This window comes from Orbicella faveolata, unplaced genomic scaffold, assembly GCF_042242905.1.
Source record: "Orbicella faveolata isolate gen_17 unplaced genomic scaffold, um_ofav_v1 contig_27, whole genome shotgun sequence".
NCBI classification, from domain to species: domain Eukaryota; kingdom Metazoa; phylum Cnidaria; class Anthozoa; order Scleractinia; family Merulinidae; genus Orbicella; species Orbicella faveolata.
This window is the reverse complement of record NW_028301555.1, coordinates 2,941,481-2,962,500: the sequence shown is the minus strand read 5'-3', so window position 1 is coordinate 2,962,500 and position 21,020 is coordinate 2,941,481. Positions and strand designations below refer to the sequence as shown.

Genomic DNA, 21,020 nt, shown 5'->3' with positions numbered 1-21,020 from the left:
GTTAGTGTAAGACCGTCTTGATTATAATCGATGAAGGGTCTTAAACTTTGACTGTCAAATAGCTGTAGAAAAAAATTCAAGAAACATCAGGGGAAAAGGAACATTAGGGAACTTAGAGGCTAAAGAGTTACAAGGTTGCTTTGCAGTTCAGGTTTGAAACCCTTCTCAATAAATGCGATTGCCAAAGCGCACGTCCTTGAAAAGCCTTCTTATTAGAAGTTTAGAGGTTTGGGAACTAACCGGCATTGTACAACATTAGCTTGTCCATGTAAACCAGCATAGGTATAAATCTTATCTCATTCTTACAAAAGATAAAAGTGTTGTTAAAGTTAAGGTTTAAGTGATTTGCATTTTTTCCTGTCTTACCTTCTTTCCATTACAGTAAAGATCTTGATGTTTGGTTGGAAGTCCAGTTCTCTCCATAATCTCACTTTTTACATCAACAACTGAGGCTGGGTTAGTAAACTGTAAGCACAGAGGACCAAGGTAGCTATGCTCAATAATGACCTGAGTTTGTAAGCTGTAAAATAAAAGCCAGTGTCACTTTTTTCTGTCTCTATATTTAGTTGAATGTTCACGAATGTGAATGGATGTGCATGAATTTGACAGAAAGTACAGTAAATCCGCAGATGTAAAATGTTCTGTTCTCATTTGAGGATGACACAGTGGTACAGTATTGTATATCTTACCGGTTGTTGCTTACTGGTTTAGTGGCATTCTGATCCTCTGGGTGTATAACTTCCACCCCTGGAACAGTTTCTTCTTGTTTGCCTGATTCTGGGCCAGTTTCATGTACCGGCAGCACTGGTTCAACTACATGTACCCCTGCCATCTGATCCTCTGCGTGTATAACTTCCACCACAGGAACATTTTCTTCTTGTTTTCCCGATTCTGGGCTGGTTTCTTGTACAGGCAACACTGGTTCAACTACTCCTGCTGTAGATGTAGCATCCGCCGCATTGCCACTATTACATTTGCTCTCTGGACATAAATTACCAAACTGAAATGACTCACTTTTGTGAAGCTCCAGCTTTGACACCTAAAGGAAAGTTAACAAACACTAGCTAGTAACAATTAGAACAGGCACTAGATATTATCAAACACATATGATAATGATTGATGATCAGGAATAGGTTACCACCGGCAGTAAGTTACCCTTGGCTAATAATATTATTCACTAACACCCATCATCATTCGAGACATTTTTTTCTCCCTTTTCATTGGCCAAAAGTCCACCACGAAACCTGCAAATAACCACAGGTCTGCAAATATTGGTCTGTTCATGTGTAATACCATACATATATATTTTGCTGCAAATTATACTATTTTGCTGATGCGTAGATTAATTACCAACAGATGTACACACGCTCCTGTGTGAAAAAATGGTAAGTAGATCGCTTTCTTGAGCTGTCAGAGAGTAACTCAAATTATGAAAACAAACTCGGTGATCAAATGATAAAACAATTTACGGAACTCTGTTATTGCAAGATATTGGGATTCCTCAGTGTCTTGCAGATCGATTATTTGCCTCATTCATCTTCGGTCACAGTTTTCCACTGTATACGGGCCCACCACCCGTCAAATAACATATTATGTATCCCCTTCATGTTAATATCTGCCACTGCATAAGTTCAAGTGTACTATAACCAAACAACTGACCCGACAAACCTGTTTCTTCGTCCTCTTCTTCTTCTTTGGCTTTGGTCTCTTCTTAAATGAAGCTGAACCAACACCACCAATCCAGACTGTTAAATCATCTCCCTTTTTTCTCCTTTTCTTTGGTTTGGAGAGCAAAAGCATGCTGTAGTCAGGTGTAAACTGATGTACATGTTCTGGAGGTGTGTACATGTACTTTACTGGTTTGGGATCGATTCTTTCTTTTGGTGGTACATGTACATCATACTTCACCTCCTTTCTTCTAAATTGTCGTTTAACATAACGACAGGCCTTCACTTGGTAGAAGTGCCCACTGTCATCACAGTACAGTAGTGTCTGTTGATGGGAAACAACTAAGCATGAATATATGTGTTGCAAGTCAAAAATAAAACCAGGTTAAAATGAATCTTAACCCTAATTCCTCATGGATCATGAATAAGTAGGGTTGGAAGACAAAGGAAATTGAGCATCAAATGAGGCTAAAATCATTTTAACCTGAATTTCATTTTGACCTGCAAAACATCCCCCTGTCTTAACCCAAAATGGATGGAGCACATTTAACATTAAGATAGTATTTTTAAGCATGAAAACAGGGATGAAATGTCCACCCGGCCATGGCGAATGGACCATGAAAACTGCAATTTGGACAACCTTTTGTCTGTATTTCCACATTCCAAACTGTTTCAGTTTAGATGCAGACAGAACTATGTACCTCTAAATTTATTAGAGCCCAAGTATTTTGTTTTCAATCAATCGGTAATTGACCATTAATATTTTTCTTCCAAACATATATACATATGTTGTATAAAATGATGCATAAATACAAATAAAAATACTTCACACATCACAAGCTTTGTGTCAAAGTTTCCAAACAAAGGATTTTTCAAATAAATGTGAGGCTTGGGAATAGATGCATTTAAGTATTATTATACAAATATTTACACCATATTGACCAAATTAATTAAGAGAAAAAGCTTTTTCAAGGTATCACCTCTTGATTATTAAATTAACATAAAATAAATAATTTAAAAAGTAATTTGAATTTGCATCAAGAACTGCAAGTCAACAAGATTAGGGCAAAGTGTTATGAATGGACGTATTTAAAGTTAAATTTAAAGTTCCATATATTTGCATGGTGTGCTTGCAAGGTGTAACTATGTGGCACTAGTTCAAAACTCATTCTCACAAGCCCCAGAAAAACATTTTATAAGCATTATCTGTCTCCATAATTTGTAATTTGAATGTCCTAAAAATATTTTCCCCAAAAAATTCACTTGCCTTCCAGGCAAGCAAGAGAGAATTCACTCGTTTAATATTAATTGAAAAACGCTTATCTAGCACTGGGTTATCGGACACGACTTTTGTTTGCATGCTCAATGCTGTTTCTACTTATTTTAAGTTCCAATTGGTACATTGGTTCATTTGCATTAGATTTAATTTGTTGCTTTACATTTCAATACGCTTATTTGTAATCAAAAAAATAAATATCAAATAAAGTTTAATACAAGACTAGATATTAAGTAATGAATACTTACATTTCCTAGCAAAGAGTTTGCTACTACTGCATCAGCAAGTGTCACAAAAGCATATGTCTGGAAGGAAAGAATTAAGGTGTTAACAGATGCATGTACTGTAGGCCAGGGTGCATGTACTTTTACTTACCCTACGAGGATACAAAATATCACCAAAATAACTTAACTAAAATTACATCTCCATATAAATGCTACTGCAGTTATTTAAAATAATGTATAACTGCAGGAATTTGAACATAATTTTATCATTTGAGTAACCTACATTTTATTGTACAGGGTGCTTGGTAAGAGGTTAAGCTCATGCAACATTGTATTATCTCATTGGGAAAATTTCTTCTTCCTCTTATGTGTTTTTTTTTTTCAACATTGGCTAACTTTACAAAGCAGAGAATGGGTAGAAAAACAATTCTTAACTAAGTGTCATAAATTGTATAACCAAACATCTCAAGTTGTCAGAAGTTACCTTTGTAGAGGGAATGCTAACTTTTGTGACTGCACCAGGAAAACCGCACACACCTGGTAAATCGACCAAATTCGGTGTTATTTAATTGTATTAATTAACTGAATGCAGATCTCAGAGTAGTACGGGTATAAGATTCAATTTTTTTGTAGGAAAAAAATAAACCTTCTTTTTGGTTTGTAAAAAACGGAAGTTTTGATCTGGGCAGACTTTGTTCCCTGTAATTAACATTTAACTAAAAAGAATCAGAAAAACACTGGCAAACAAAAGCAGTACCCTGTACTTTACTTGCATATAAAATCACATATTCTGGTTTGAAATTGGGTTAGGGTTTGAAGAAGTGGCTGTAGACCCTCACCAAACTTCTCGGGGAGTACTTATTTTCCTCCCCAGTATAGAAATGCTTTATGAAAGATAAAATATTTAGCGTTTTGTGAAAGTAGTACATTTTTGTTTATTTTAAAAACATATTTGTCATTGTTTTCCCGAAAAGCACCTACAGTAGGTTTATCAAGGGGGATTACAATATAACAATTTTTACTCCATTTACATGTGTTGTGTTGTTCCAGAAAATATCCATACCCCTCCCATGGAAGGTTTTTTAGCTTGAACCCCCCCACCCCTGCGGAAATGCCATTTACTTTCCTTTAAAAAATTGTGCCTTGTAAAACCCCCCTCCCCCTTGGAATTTCCGTTAACCTTCCTTGGGCTGGGTATGGATATTTTGTGGAACTACACGTTCAGGTTCACAAACAAACACACACACAAACAACAAACAAAAATCGAAAACAACATGATTTTAGAATACATTACTGAGTACATTTAGAAAAAATTTAAGTTCTTGACAGGATATCCGATTACTTTCAACACTGGTAGCTGGTCTTTTCTCTTGGAGTTTCTTAGACAAGTGTTTATCAGTGATCCTGAACCCAAAAGGTAGTCTAGATGAGTAGGGGCTGTGCCATGTCTTAGCGTCTTGCCTCATAATACCTCCTGCATTTTATTTAGGGGAAAAGAGGCTCCCAACAGTTTTATTAATAATTTGTGTGAACGTGTACCTTCAAGGAAATCTTTTAAAGTACTTTCTTGGCAATCAGGTGGAAGGCCATGAAGAAACAGCTTTAAGTCATCAACTAGCATAGTTCCACTGTTTGTGAAATGTACCATGGTCTGAGAAGGAAAAAGGGAAAAACAGTCAGTAAAATACAGACTATAATTATATCATTACAGTTGAACCTCTGGTTGCGACCACCTCTCGTAAGCAACCACCTCTCACAGAAATAGATATACACCAGTAAGGAGAATTTGTATGTCACATCAGAGCAGAATAGACATTAACCAATTACAACCATTCTTACTTCTAACTGTTGTTCTTTGACTAAAAAACTTCGTGAGCAAGTTATAATGGCAGAGTTTTCTTCGCCAGTTTGTTTACTGCGGAAAAATTACCAACTGAAATGTGCGTGACATAGTCCGTTGTATAATAGTGCAGTGGGACTGAAAAATAGAGAAATTTTAATCTAAAAAAGCTAAGATGAAAAGATGTGTAATTTTGTAACATGATACAGTACCGCATGAAACTACATCTATGGACCCATCAGGTTGCGGCAAAACCTCGTCTTTGCCACTTGCTCACACCTCGCGTACACCACGGGTGAAAATATGTAGCACCACGGTAAAGACGAGTGCGACCGCAATTGAAAAAATACTGTGGCAAGACAGACGAGGTAATACCTCAGGGAAGTAATGTATGTGTATCGAGTAGAGTGGCATTGTTTCATCAACGTTGCTTGTAAACTCCATCATAATCCGGAATCAAGAAACACGCTCGATGCAAAGTCAAACGGTTAACATGTAAATGCCTATCCTCTACATGCAGTTTGTTTCGCTCTTTCAAAATGTTCATGACCTTTTTGTGCGGACTATTAGTAAGCCCTTTCACGAACTCTGACGATACTATTCGGAGCCGTTTTAATAGGGTTCGCAGGGCTTTGAAGGTCACTTGATTAGAACAGCAACTGGATGGAGCAGTCTACTACTACCGTAAGCTACAAGCGCTAAACGTTACTAGTTTCAGGTAAAAATGTAACTGTTCACGTCTTCTAGTTCATTTATTTGTTTTTAATTGTAAAATTGATGTATTGAAAGTAGTAACACAACTTCGTGACTTAGTATTGGAAACAACTGAGGTCAGGAATCAGTGGAAATCAAACATGTAGCATCTTTTGATTTCCACCAAAGGTCACGTGAAATGTTAAAAAAAATCTACTAGCCTAAATTGGTGAAAGGTTTCGACTCTCCTTTTGATCAAGTGTATAAAAGCGAATATTTTATTTCCCTGTAGGAATCTTTGCCTAAAGGAAGATAACATGTACATGTGTTGAATGCCGTCAAGAATAAAGAGCAGCTCGACCGCTTCCTCGGGCTGCATTCCTTCACTGAGTGACTCATGGTAAGTATGAGGAGCATTTGTAGGAATCACACTGCTATCTTGAGTTGTAATCAGCACCCGACCGTGACTCCACTCTTCACTGGCGGTTTGAGGTAGGTACTCATAAACCAAGGACAGGTTAACAACGTTGTCTGCTATTATTAACCATTTTGAGAACTGTTTAAACTGCGGGAAAATTAAAGACCGGAGTTGCTGAATTCTTTCCTTGGGGTTGGCTTCTTTAGCAGTAGCCAGTTTGGTGAGAGCGTATTCAGTAATTCCCAACTGATCAGCCCGACTGAGGTACGAGTCAGCTAGCGTTTCAAGGGTTTCAGCATTCAGGGTTGCAACGAACGTTAAACCTTTACTTTCACCCGATCCTTTTGTAAAGAACTCTTCTCCAATTTGACGCGCAAGTTGAGTTTTGCCACATCCAGGATTTCCTGATAAATATATGGTACTGACTGCTCCGTTACTTCCATCGTCAAGCTCTTGCATTTTTGCCATGATCCTTGTGACGTCATTTGAACGTCTGATGATTTGGTGAGATGGCTTGAAAGTGAGAGTACAAAAAGACTCAACTTTGGAATTAATCTCTTGTGTAAGACATTCAACCTGCTCTTCATTTTCCTGTATCGTGTCTTCTGCCACTTGTAAATCACATTTGACTTCTTTTAATTCCGATAGAAGATTAGCAGCCTGTGCCATCAACTTGTTTACTTCTGCGGTGGGAAAGCTCGTCTGGTTTTTAACCGCCTCTATATCACTGATCGGAAGACTCAAAGAGTTGAACGCCAGCAACACTCTTTTGACATAACCCCTGAATTCAGAATCAGTAAGTTTCGCGTCGCTGATATGAGCAATGTCATTTCGGACCACGCGAAGATCATCGACTTCTTTCTTGATGGCTGCACTCAGCGTTGTGCCAATGCTATCTGAGAACAGGATCACGAAAAACAAACAGCTACAGTCCCACTCTGCCGTGTTACCGTCTTTTATAGTGGCCAGATATCGGACATTCCTGGAGCGGCCTTTTCTAGACTCCTTATTATAAAAGTCTAAACCATTTTTTGGCGTGTCTTTCCATTCCCCAGGTGTTGTTTTGTATAGGAAATCCCATTCTTGCTTGAAGACTTGTCGTAGTCCTTTGGGAATCAAGTGAAAGGCGATGTAACAAATTCGAAAATAGTTCAGTTGTTCTGAAGTATACTCCATCGCGGAATGATCTGTTGTAAAGATATACCATTTGAATCTGGTTACGAGGATTTGTGTAGAGCAGAGAATGTCCCGTTTATTCTAGAGACCCGTTCTCTGGCTGTCTGGACGAACTTGAGCAAGTTTTCTCAGAGCTGTTGGTTTTGCTTAATAATAATAATAATGATATTTTAACGGGAAGCTTTCTCACCCGTAGGTGATCTACAGAAAGGTCCCGATCCAAAATAACATTAAATTATTAAAAAATAAATACACAAATTAAAAAAATATATATTCAAAATTTCAATATTCAAAATTCAATATTTAAAATATATTCAGTGTAAAGACGACAGAAGACGAGTAATTCGTCAAGGCGGACTTTATCTTTTTTGGTACATCTTGAGGGTCATTCCACTGAAATAGAACCTGCACTGAGATTTTTTCAAACTTAACTAATATGTAATTTTGACATTAACTCCTGTGTAGTCACGTGACCTTTACTGGGGACATCAGAATAAGAATCATTAGATGACGGTTTTGGTAATAGTTCAAAACCCTAGCAATTTGTTACAACCCGTTGAACCAGCAGACCGTAGACGATTAGTTTTTTAAATTAAGTTTTCTTACTGAACGCAATTTGACGTAAATAAAAAGTCTGATCTCGAAAAGAAAGATAATAATTAAGATGGCAAGAGCAGGTCTTAGTAACTTGACAAAGTTTGCTGAATTTTAAAGTTTCCGATACGGAAAGTAACTTCAACTACCTTGGTCAAAATAGAGATTGCCAACATTTTTGATGCCGGGGGATAATTAAGGTCCCACATGAATATTCAAAGACGTTAGAACAAGAAAACAAAGTGATTAAAATTCCTTCGAAACAATGTTGCCAAGCAAGCATAAAATTAAGGGCTTTCCCTCGATGGTAAACTTATGTCTAGAACTAATAAATAACATTTGCTCGCATTTGTGTATTATATTCCAGGTAGCTGTGATGTGTTTTGTGATGTTGTGTAAATGTCTCATAAACAACTAAAGACTAGATAATTATTATTGAATACCGTTTTCTTGTGCTCATACAAACCCAACCATCTCGTCATACTCAAGCTATTCTTCCCTTTCACTCACAAACTTGAAAAATAACTTCCCGATGGTGGCCATGAATATAGCTACCTAAAAGTTTCACTAAGTTGGAATTTTGCTATCCTTAGCATGGCTTAAAGTGCCATTAACCCCCTATTTTTTTTTTTTTTTTCGCTAATATAAATTTCCTTTTTCTCATGATCACCACTGCGAAAAAATTATAGTTGTAGCTATTTTCGTTGATTTGGTATGAATTTTCAAAGTTTGTAAAATTGCCCTTTTCCATGTTCACGACTGAGTAATAGTGGAGAATGGGACGAGCTGGCTTCTGACGTCATTTCGCAATAACAATATTTTGTTTCTGATAAGAATATATGCGAACATGCGATAGTGTGTGTCAAATTCGTTGCAGAATGCAAGGAAGATGTGTTGTTGGAGGCTGTAGCAATACAGAATGCGTAGGATAGAGTATTCCTCTTCATTCAATACCTCTATCTCGATGAAACTCGATCAGAAACGAGAAAAAGACCAAAGAAGTGGGCTGATCTGTGCGACCCTAAAGCCGGGGAGCCATTGAGGATTTCTTCGATCTCGGGTTCACCGCTACTGTAAAAACCTAGAGATTTTCATGGCCTGTACATTCTTCTCTATCTCTGGTGGAAAGCTTAGCATTGTCAAGGTACTGCATGAGACACGAATTTGGGATAAGCTAGAAGCCATCTGACTATTCCGAGCGCAAACGATCCTCAGAGTCGCAGACGAAACTATAGATCGTTTTCATGTGACGTCATCATTTTCTAAGGGAGGAGGATAAGAGGGGGTAAATTTATATCTGTTTACAATGTTACAGCTTAGTAGTGTGCTTCGTTTGGAAACCAGCGTATTTTGAATTTCAGAGTTTCTGGCGGTGCGTGACAAAAAGCAACAATCGCATTTGTAGAAAATATACACCTATCTAATTTTTAGCTTTTTTAGAAGTTAGATCATTAGAAAAGTGCTTATGCAAATGTTTGGTTGCTCATTACAGATAATCAGTCGCCTTGATAACCAATGTAAGTTCCAAATGTTTACACTATTTTCCCGCCGCCATATTGGTGCACCACAGAGGAACACCAACATGGCGTTTCCATACTGGGCTCTGTAAATTTCTGCGAAACATTTCGACAAATATCTGCAGGCTGGGAAAACGCACAAACCTAAAACTTGGAGAAGTGTATTCTCTATCTATTTTCTATAAGATCACAATTTCTTGACTTTATCCACTGAATGGTAATCAGTAATGTGAACACGTTAGCTTTACTAAAAATGTCAATGAACAGAGAGCTTGAGTTCCGAAAGCTCTTGATGGAAAGCTTGTCAAATCTACGCAAAATGGTTAGAACTTGATCATAAAATTGATTGATCAGCACAATAAGTAATTATGTGAAACTGAGTTTCATTACCAGTGCAGGTTGCGGATTGAAAGATGTGCAATCTCACCCGAGATGATGGATTGATTGTTTTCGTGCCGTGGGGCGACGATCAAGGCCAAAATAAATATCTTAGGAAAGCCAGTGAGACTTGAGAGCGCGAAAGCAAAGTAGTAGGACTAAAATGTCTCGCAACAAAAGATGTGCAAAATACCTGGAACAGAATCTGTTGTAGAAACTGTTTAATTGCTTTTGCTGATTTGCTCTCCCGTTGTTTCTTAAAACTATCAAAGTCTGCAAAAACAAATCCAATTAACGTTGACATTAATACAATCTTCCTTAAAATCACACTTTGGAGAAATAGATGCATTCTTAGACTTCTGAAGTATTCAAAACAAACAGTAGACGAGCGACCAATTATTCAGACATGCATTCTTGAAAAATGCATAGTTGCTGCCAAATTGTTAAGCAAATGACAAAGTTACTATCTTCTGACGTTTCGGATTAAAACAGCACCGAGTAGTAATACGGAGTGAGCATGGCGGTCGGACGTCTGATTTCACGTGGCATAGTATTCGCTTGTTTCCTTCTGTTAATCGTATTGTGACGGTGGAAAACAGAAGAAGATGGCGTTGGTGATGTAGGATTTGGTCACAAGAACAAGACAGAGACAGCGACAGAGACAAAAGTGGCTAATTTGTTGACAATTTTGGATCCTAAAACGACTCGCCGGACGCTTCGAATGTTTAAAAGGAAATTTTTCCAGCGAAGGCTTTTTTACTACAACAACACGAAAGCTTCGTCTAATCCTGACTGCTGGATACTACTCTCAGGAGGTTGTCCAAATCCTGGACCAAAACAGAACCAGACTAAAGTAAGAGCAAAATGTTGCTTATGTGAACGGGTCATCGGCCAGAACACGAAACGGATCCTGGAGTGTTCAGAATGTTCACAACAGGCTCATTGGAAATCTGTAGGATTGACGAAACAAATGTGCGCTGAGGCAGAAAGCTGGAACTGCTGGAGTTGCTGCTCTCCATTTAATTTCTCGGATTCCTTCTTTGAACAAGCTAACATCGACGAAATTGATTTCAATTTCACTGACGTTTATGCAAATCTTGAGGCGACAATCGAAGGAAATTATGCAGATCGATCCACACGACCCAAGGAGATTGAAGCTCGAGGGACAACAAATGTACAAGGAACAATGCTGTGTCATTTGAACATCAACAGCATACAAAATAAATTTGAAGAATTGACTGACATGATTAAAACCCTGATAGCGTAGATTGTACCCATAAGTGAAACAAAGATCGACTCCACTTACCCAAACAATCAATTTAGCCTGCCATTTAGTTATTGGTTATATCGTAATGACAGGAAAAAAGGCGGCGGTAGTATCTTGGCTCTCATCTCCACCATAGTCCCATGCAGGAGATTAAAACCTGATCGTCACTACCAGTGCATAGAGCCAATCGTGTTGGACGTGAAAATTGGGAAGATAAACATGATAATAATTGGTCTTTTCCGACCGCCTGGACCATTAGTGGGAACATACCAGCAATTGCTAGAGGAAGAACTGAACCACATTTGTATTTGGGGGTAACTTCAAGGAGACGCAGTGACATTGGTGACCTTAACCTAGACAGGCTAAGGCCTCACAGAAAAGAAGGCAAATTACTCCTGGATTTCGAAATGGTGCAGGGCTTTGAATGCCTCATAAAGCAGCCAACTAGATTGGATAGAAACGGAAAAACAACAACAACAGCCACGCTTATCGATGTACTGCTGACCAATCAACCAGACCTGTTCATTAGAGGAGGAGTTTTGACCCTGCCCTAAGTGATCATATGCTCATCTATGGTATAATGAAAGAAAAAGCGAGGAAACACTCACGCAAAATCATCCATTTCAGGCGCTACAAAAACTTTGATCCGGTGAAATATGAAAATCTACTAATGACGGCACCTGGGCACGTCGGAAACCTGTTTGATGATGTTGAGGACAAGGCGTATTATTGGAATACACTCATGCAAGACTTTGTAAACGCATGTTTCCCCCAGAAAAAGAAGCGAGTACAGGATAAAGACATACTCTACATGACAACCGCATGGAAGAATGCCATCCGAGCAAAGAGAAGAGCTTTTAAGATGTATCTAAATGAAAGGACACAGCAAAACTGGGAAGAGAAGGTGAAATGTCGCAATGAGGCAGTCAGACAAAGAAGAATTGCTATACGGCAATACAGGAATAAAAAGACTTCTGACCTTAAAGAAAACCCAAGAAATTTTTCCAATCTTCTAAACCGTTTCTTGGATCTAGGAAAGGGGTCATAGGGACTGATATTAACTTAAAGTTGACGGCAAGATCATTAGCGACCAAGAAACTGATGCGGAAATATTAGCGGATCACTTTGCAACGATAGCAAGCGATATCGGAGATGTCAACTTAAGAAACTCCTCGGAGAGTGACTTAAACAACCATCCAAGTATCTTGCGAATATAAACGGCGAATAGTTCAGAACCGATGATCAAGTCCAATCCAGCAAACCAAGTACAAGTCATAAATGCTCTGGAGTCACCTGATAGCAGAAAAGCATCTGGGTACGACAATCGGCCAGCCAGAGTACTGAAGTATGGAGCGGAGAAACTAGCTATACCGGTGGCGAATCTGTACAATTCATGTATTACAAATCGTCAATGGCCAACCAACTGGAAAAGAGGGAAATAGACGCCCGTCTTTAAGAAAGAGGATCTACAAGATAGTGGGGACTATGGACCAATAACTGTCCTTCCAGTGGTTAGTAAGGTATTTCAGCAGCTACTCAGCGACCAGATTTCAAAGCAATTTGACAGCTGTTTGGATCCTCGAATCAGGGCATACCGTACACGTCATAGTTGTGAAAGAACACTGGTAAGTCTTATTGAAGCATGGAAATCAGCCTGTGATAACCAACAAACTGTTAAAATCTTGTCTACTGACTTGAGTAAGGCTTTTCAATCGCTCCATCCTTCCTTAATGATCAGCAAATTAAAATCGTATGGATTTCATGACGAACTGCGTGATCTACTTCGATCCTACCTGTGTGATCGACTGAACCGAGTGAAACTGGGAGCTTTTAGAAGTGAATGGAAGAGGAGTGATAGGGGTTGTCCACAAGGATCGGCCCTAGGCCCATTGTTATGGAACACCTTTCAGAACGATCTGACATATGTAATTACTTCGCATCTCTCTATATACGCGGATGACCATCAAATGTATGAAACAGCGGGGGGACCCGAAAATGGCTAACACCAATCTTATGAGGAATGCCATCGCTCGCCTTACAACTTAAGGGTGGCGGAGTTCGCTATTCCCAGATTTAGGACCAAGAAATATGGTAAACATTCGCTCACCTACCTGGCCATGGGACCAAAGTTGTGGAATAAGCTACCAAGCGAAATTAGAACCCTCCCATCACTATTTAGTTTTAAAAGTCGTATCCGTAAATTTGATTTAAGTGTAATGGTAGAAGATGACAATTGTTCCAACTGCATCCTTTGTAATTCTTAATTCTTTTTAATAATTTATCTCGTTAGCTGATTGTTATTAGAAAATAGTTTGTTGGTTTTTAACTATATTATATGGTTAATTATATTGTTGGGCTTTTTTTAATAGTTCATTAGGAAATAGTTAGCAGGTCGTTAATTATATGTAGTGTCCCCAATTAGTAGAGGGTTTTTTTCCCCATCGGCTAGATGTTAAGACACATTAATAAAGTTTATGTATGTTCTTCCTTTTTCTTCTTTGCCAAACACCTGTGAATAGATCTGAAAGCTTCAACGTCTTATCAAAGAAAAGTGAAAGTGCTTATGAATCAATATTGAACTTAAGACTCGCTCTTCATACTTCAGTCAACTTTTGACAGTTAATTCCTGTATAGTGACCTGAACTCTGTTGCCGTTACAACTATCCGATGATAGTTTCAGCAATAAATCAACGTCCCAGTGACAAGAGATTGTTCACAACACATTAAGGCGGCAAACGTATCTACTGAAGATTATTAATGTTAATTGACTTTCTCTCCCAGAAATAGAAACTTTGATTTTAAAAAAAGAAAGCCTGAGAATGTAATGAAGCTGGGAAGAGCAAGTCTTAACAACTTAAATGCCAAGTTTGCGTTAAACAAATGCAGTCTACGATAAAAAAAAATATGAAGGGCTTTGAATTATGATGAATTATCTTGATAGATTGAATGTTTGAATGCCGGGGGTTAATTAATATCCCAAATAAATATTCAAAGAAGGCCAGCGGTGAAGTTAAAACCAAAAAAACAGAGAAGTATTAAAACTGATTCGTTTGAAACAATGTTGCCAGGCAAGCATAAAATCAGGGACTTTGCCTTGTTGGAAGACTTTATGTCTAGTGCCAGTAGAAAAACACAGCGAAATTTGTGTGCTATTTCAAGTAGCTGTGATCTATATTGTGATGTTGTGTAAATGTCTCGTAAACAAACTGACGATTAATTCAGTTTTAGAATTTCGTTTTCTTGTGCTTATAAAAACATGAGCCATCAATCACGCGATGCTCATTTAATACCCTTTCCCTCACAAGTTTTAAATGTAACTTTCCTATCTAACTGATATTACATTTATTACATTTGTTTGAAAGTTATTTCGGAAAAATTACATGTTAGTTTTCCTTGACAGTAAGAGGGATTAAAAAGAATACAAAATTTACTACTTACTTGAACAGACGTTAATTTCCGCAGAAACTCAGTTGATTGGTTTTCAGTGCTAGTTTGTTCCTCTCTGTGTTCTCCAAACGATCAAAATCTGCAATCGTAGGAATAAATGAAAAGAGGCGATGAATATAGCTATCTAAACGTATCACTTTGTTCGAGTTTTTATCTCTAGCATGCCTTAAGTCTTCCAAGCAAGCATCAGACGAAGGAAATTCCATTCGTGTTCAGGTATTGAAATGCAAAGTTAAGGTTGCAAATAAATAAATGATTAAGTTGTTTCCTTTAAAAGTTTCTACTCAAATTGCATTTTCCTTCTTCCCGGATTCGAAGACTTCAGTACCAGTTTTAACAATGTTTCCCATGTAGTTAAGTGACCACATTGGCTTTACTAAAAATGCCAATAAATAGAAAGATTCGGAACCGAAAGCTCTTGATGGAGAGCTTGCCGAAACTACGCAAAAATAATTTGAGCTTGATCACAAAACATTGAACAGCCGGCAATCAATTATTGTGTTAAAGTGAGTTTCATTACCTGTGCAGGCTGAAAAACGAGAAAGTTTAATCTTTAAACAAAATGATTATAAGACGTGCAATCTCTCCTGACCTGATGGATTGATTTTTTTCATGCCAAAGGGCGACGATCAAGGCCAATATAAATATCTTAGGAAAGCCAGTGAGACTTGAGAGCGCGAAAGCAAAGTAGTAGGATTAAAATGCCTCTGAACAACAAATGTGCAAAATACCTGGAACAAACTCTGATGTCCTAACTGTTTAATTGGTTTTGCTGAATTGTTCTCCCGTTGTTTCTTAAAACTATCAAAGTCTGCAAGAACAAATCCGATGAACATTGACGTTAATACAACCTTCTTAAATCACACTTAGACTTCTAAAGTGCTTAAAACAAAGCTAAGTGCAACCGAGCGACCATTTATTCAGACATGCATTCTTGAAAAATGCAAAGTTGTTGCCAAACTGTTAAGCAAATGACAGAGTTTCTACCTTCTGATGTTTCGGCTCAAATCATAACGAAGTAACCGCTACTTTTTCCTTCCCTCTTCTTTACCAAACACCTTTGAATAAACCTGAAGGCTTCAACGTCAGATCAAAGGGAAGTGAAAGTGCTAAACTTAAGAGTGACTCTTCATACTTCTAAGTTAACTTTTGACAGTTAATTCCTGTGTAATAACGTAACCTCTGAGAAAATGAAATATGGCCATGAATATAGCTATCCAAATATAGCAATCTCCCCCGAGATGATTGATTGATTGTTTTCGTGCCGTGGGGCGACGATCAAGGCCAAAATCGTTATCTTAGGAAATCCAGTGAGACTTGAGAGCGCGAAAGCAAAGTACTAGGATTAAAATACCTCTGAACAACAAATGTGCAAAACAGCACCGAGTAGTAATACTTTTTCTTCTTTACCAAACACCTGCGAATAGATGTGAAAGCTTCAACGTCACATGAAACGAAAGTGAAAGTGCTTATGAAGCAATATTAAACTTAAGAGTGACTCGCTCTTCATACTTCAGTTAACTTTCGACAGTTAATTCCTGTATACCTCTGTAGCCGTCATAAGAATTTATCCGATGACAGTTTTAGCAATAGATCAACGTCCTAATTACAAGAGATTGTTCACAACACATTAAGGCGGCAGACCGAATATTATGAAAGTTAACTGAGTTTCACTGCCACAAATAGAAACTGATTTTAAAAAAGAAAGCATGAGAATGTAATGAAGCTGGCAAGAGCAAGTCAGCTTAGTAACTTAACTAACCAAGTTTGTTGCGTTAAACACATGCAGTGTACGATAAAAATGAGAAATGAGATGAATGAATGAGTTGCCAGTAATCGGATACCCGTGTTTGCGCGAAGAACTCTGGGATCGTCAGGGGGCAAACATTGCTGGTCGCTAGAAGGAAATGTATGGCGAAAAGTTGTTTCGAGGTACAAGAAAACGATTTTTGAGAGAGATCAACGCTTTTTCGTCGTCGTTTTTATCGCAAATGGATTTGGGCAATGTTGATATGTGGAATATGTAAGTTTTTCTTTGAATAACCGTGAAATATGTGACAAAATCTACCGATAAACTCCGTTGCTTGCGTGAAGTTTATTGTGAAATCTACATCGCGTAATGGTCTGAAAATATTACAAAATTAATTAGGTGTAAATCGAGAGGAAATAACCCTGTAAAGCCTTTTAAGTTGTGTACAGGCTACTTTTGGCTTATTTGAAAGCTTAGTCGTACACATAATACTGGAAATAAGCCCGGTGGCGATTATTGTACTGTCTGGGGTTGATTTAATGACAAATGAGTCCGCGCGACTCATGCTGTGTGGCTACTAGTGTTGCTCAAAGCCTTTGTTTTGCTTTTACAAGCACGTATTTCAGTGATTTTCCTTTTCTATAACAGATCAAGGGTAGCTCCCTGAATATATCTCTGAGTATTTGTATTTGAAAGTGCCATTTGTGCGTGATTATGCTTTCCAAAGTTTGGTATTGACGGTTGAGTGAAATTGCCCGACACAAAGGGCAGTAGTTCCTTCTGCAATTTTCGATTTCTGTTTTAGAGCTTCTTTTCTGTCTTAATATTTAACTTCTCGGAGGGTCTCTTCTACCATTTGCTCCGGGTAGCCTCTCGAGATCAGGCGTGTATTGAAATTTGAATATTCTCTTGAACGTATTTCACAATAAACCTCACGCAAGCAAAAGGGCGTTTATCGGTAAATTTTATCACTTATTTCACGGTTATTCAAACAAAAACTTACATTTTCCATGTATCAACATTGCCAAAATCCATTTGCGATAAAACAAAGGCGAAAAAGCGTTGATCTCTCCCCAAAACAATGTTTTTGGGCGTCGAAACAGCTTTTCGCCATACATTTCCTTCTAGCGACTTGCAATGTTTGCCCCCTGACGATCCCAGAATTCTTTTCGCAAACACGGGTATCCGATTACTGGCAACTCATTCATTCATTAATATCCCAAACAAACAAATATTCAAAGAACGCCAGGGAAGTTAACACAAAAAAACAGAGTAATATTACAACTGTAAAACTGGTTCGTTTGAAACAATGTTGCCAGGCGAGCATAAAATCAGGGACTTTCCCTTGTTGGAAGACTTAATGTCTAGTGCCGGTAAAATAACACTTAGTGCAATTTGTGTGTTATTTTTAGTAGTAGCTGTGATTTTTAAAAGTAGCTGTTATCTATTTTGTGATGTTGTGTAAATGTCTCAAAAACTAACTGAGGTCTAATTGTCTTAGAATTTCGTTGTTTTTTGCTCATAAAAACCATCAATCCCTTGATACTCAAGATTTTAATACCCTTTGACTCACAAGCTTTAAATATAACTTTCCAATCTGACTGACACGACATTTATACATTTATTTCAAAGTTATTTCGAAAAACTTAGATGTTAGTTTTCCCTGACAGTAAGAGGATTAAAGAGAATACAAAATTTACCACTTACTTTGAACAAACGTTAATTTCCGCAGAAACCAGTTGATTGGTTTTCAGTGCTAGTTTGTTCCTCCCTGTACTGTGTTCTCCAAACGATGAAAGTCTGCAATGGTAAGAATAAATTAAAAGTGGCGATGAATATAGCTATCTAAACGTATCACTTTGTTGGTGTTTTTTATCCTTAACATGCGTTAAGTCTTCCAAGCAAGCATCAGACGAAGGAAATTCCATTCGTGTCTGTCGGGTATTGAAATGCAAAGTTAAGGTTGCAAATAAATTGATAGTGTTAACATTAGTGAACGCCACATCCTGATCAAAACAGCTGATGCGATCGCGCCACGTGCTTTCGCGGATGCAGATCCAGAACAGAGCATCAAAGGTTGACAAAATGAAATTCAATAAGCCTGCAATGATTTCATTCATGGAGGATACCACATCATTCAAAATGACAGATCAAATTGATAATTTTATCGAAGTCTTATCGCGAAAGAAAGCTGTTAATCTTTCTCTGTTTTCTAAACATTTTAAAGGGATGAGAAGGGGTCAGAATGCAGGGAACCCATAAGAAAATTTAAGAAAGGTTTTTTTTTTGCTTTAGTAGAGTCAAACTAAACTCGTCCGGACGAGTTTTTCTATTGTCTCGGACGACAAGACGACTGCAAATATGAATCCTTATTGTATAATGCATAAACAAGGAAGACAGTAAGTTACTAGTATTTCTTTTTGCACTCTACGGGCATTGAGAGGGTAAAGCCAAAATACAGCTTATTTTAAGTTACATTTTTTCCCTCTTTTTTTTTTTCACACAGTTAGACCTCTGATTTTTCACCGCTCTCCTCCTCTCTTTTAATAATTCAATACTCTGGCTGGGGATCAACCTCGTTCTCAGGGTCTCTCATCTTCCCGCCCTCCCAGAGCGAGAGACAGAGCCTGGGAACGAGGTTGGCAGAGGACAGTGTTGCCTTGTACATCAACTTGAAGAACTTTTTTCGTGGATAAAATGACTGTCTCTTTGGAGAGGATACTAAATAACGGGACCCCTTTTAATAGAAATTTCAAATCACACAGATTAAATAATAATGTAATTTGGGATAATCGGTATTGACATAAATCAATATTTTGCCGACACGGAACAGAGAACTCATGCGAGCCTAGTACGCGAAGGCTTATGGTTAGTGCGTTTGTAAAAAGAGAGGTCGAGAAACTTGTGACATTCTACGGTCAGCCTTGCCACTAGCACTTTCGCATAAGGTTTATTTTTATTGTGTAAATAAAGGTAATCTAACGGCTCCGCCCCGAGGTTATATACCATTTTGACCGAAAAAGGTACCTCGTTCGTAAAACTTTCATTGAAAAAAGGTAGCCCCTTCACATACCTACTTACGAACACTGTATTATAACTGCTGTAACTGGTCTTCTTACCATATTTTCATGTAGTTCTTTTATATAATGATACACAGCCATAAGGAGTGTATGTGCGAAATATTTTATTAAGGATCCTCTAAAATATTAATACCTAAATGACAGACTTCCCAACCCTTCAATATACCTCAACTCATGAAATTCCTACCCTTCTATATCCCTGAAACCCGAAAAAGGTAACCCTTTCGGGCGAAGCCTCCCCGCAGAGGCCATTATAGGGAGTCCTCCCCGGGCATGAAAAAACGCACCTTTATTTCTACGGTTAGGCCTACCACGTCACAAAACGGAGCTTTTCGAAAACGCTCTTCAACCCGGAGGAATTTGAAAACGCCGGTTTTGCGTTTCAGTTTCCACGAAAAACATTTTGAAAACGGAGCTCTTCGAAATCGACGATGGCACGATAATCACGTGCTTTGGGGGTTTGGGAAGTAGTAGCGGGGGATGGATGTTTTTCTGCATTAACACATTCCTACTACAGCCTTCCTTACTTTTTCCATACTTTTACCACATATGCAAACTAAATGTAGATAGGAGATTCTCGTCCTATTTCGAATTTCCCAAGCCTGACTTGTGATATCCGAACAACATATATTGAACTACAGTGGAACCTCGACAGGGGCGTAGCTTGGGGGGGGGGGGGGGGGTGTTGGTCCTGGGGTGCCCGTAACCCCTCCTTTTGTAAGCCTTTTTTTAGCAAACAAGCTACAACTGGTGGCGAAAACGACATAGTGTGCCCCCCCCCCCCCTTTGAAAAATCCTCGCTACGTCCCTGCCTTAGCCACGGGACTGGCAAAATATGTTGGCTATAACCAAGTATCGTCGTATCGAGGTTCTTTTCCATATATTTTACTATTACTAGGGCGAGGAATGTCTTTCATTATACCGAGGACTTCGTTATACAGAGGTTCGTTAAATCCAGGTTCCACTGTATATTGCAGCGTTTAAGAAGACAACAACTTCATTTCTTTTTAGATTTCTGGACCTAATGCATAGGTTTGTCATTTCTTTACTGGAGCATTCTCGTAAAGCTCACTCACTTGTTCTTCCATTTGCTTTACAAGAGTGAACGCAGGTGCTAGAAAACCATCAGAAAACCCGAAATATCCTGTCGGTTCGTTTTCAGCAACATTTCAGTAGTGAACAGTTACCCGAAAATAAGCTCGTATATTCTTCATTGTCGTGATTGTTCAACAAACAGTCAAGATATCCATACGGTCAGGAAGCCCTTGTAACGTTATAAGTTTTTCATATTTGGAAGGGCGCTCAAGAAGACTTTATCAACCCGCTCGATTTTGGAGAGCAATGAAAATTGCGCTTTAGTGACGATTTGTTGAGTCAGTACAACAATTGTCCTGATGCGAATATCTTCTGATTTTACGTAACTCGGCTAAGTATCAAGCAATATCGAAGGATAATTAACTACTTGCTTTACAGCAAACCTCATAGAAATACACAGCGATAACTTCTAGAGGCAAATATTCTCCCGTCCGGCCCTCCCACAAAACTCATAATATTTCTCAGTTACCGTTAGAATTCGATTTAGCGTTTCCTTTCCTATAAGGGCGTGGTTTTGTTAATAAGTGCCCCTATTCCAATAAGCAGCACCCCCCCCCCTGTAAGCAAGCCTAACTATTCCTAATTACATCGTCATCAG

General features: G+C 38.3%; 1 protein-coding gene across 2 annotated transcripts in view; it reads right to left on the bottom strand.

Annotated features, from left to right (window-relative positions):
- The window catches only part of LOC149107150 (uncharacterized), a 114,907-nt gene that overhangs the window by 22,956 nt on the left and 70,931 nt on the right, over nucleotides 1-21,020 (bottom strand). The window contains exons 1-9 of one of the 2 annotated variants that reach the window (XM_089296523.1): nucleotides 15,229-15,279; nucleotides 14,489-14,576; nucleotides 4,707-4,818; nucleotides 3,652-3,704; nucleotides 3,192-3,248; nucleotides 1,660-1,992; nucleotides 690-1,039; nucleotides 367-520; nucleotides 1-62 (exon numbers count right to left, since the gene is read on the bottom strand). The exon at nucleotides 1-62 is cut by the window's left edge and continues 29 nt beyond it. In XM_089296523.1, the coding sequence (XP_089152649.1) occupies nucleotides 1-62; nucleotides 367-520; nucleotides 690-1,039; nucleotides 1,660-1,992; nucleotides 3,192-3,248; nucleotides 3,652-3,704; nucleotides 4,707-4,815 (1,118 nt within the window). In that variant the 5' untranslated portion in view covers nucleotides 4,816-4,818; nucleotides 14,489-14,576; nucleotides 15,229-15,279. Of the gene's footprint in view, nucleotides 63-366; nucleotides 521-689; nucleotides 1,040-1,659; nucleotides 1,993-3,191; nucleotides 3,249-3,651; nucleotides 3,705-4,706; nucleotides 4,819-14,488; nucleotides 14,577-15,228; nucleotides 15,280-21,020 lie in introns of those variants that run through there. The other variant, XM_089296524.1, reaches the window with a different exon arrangement.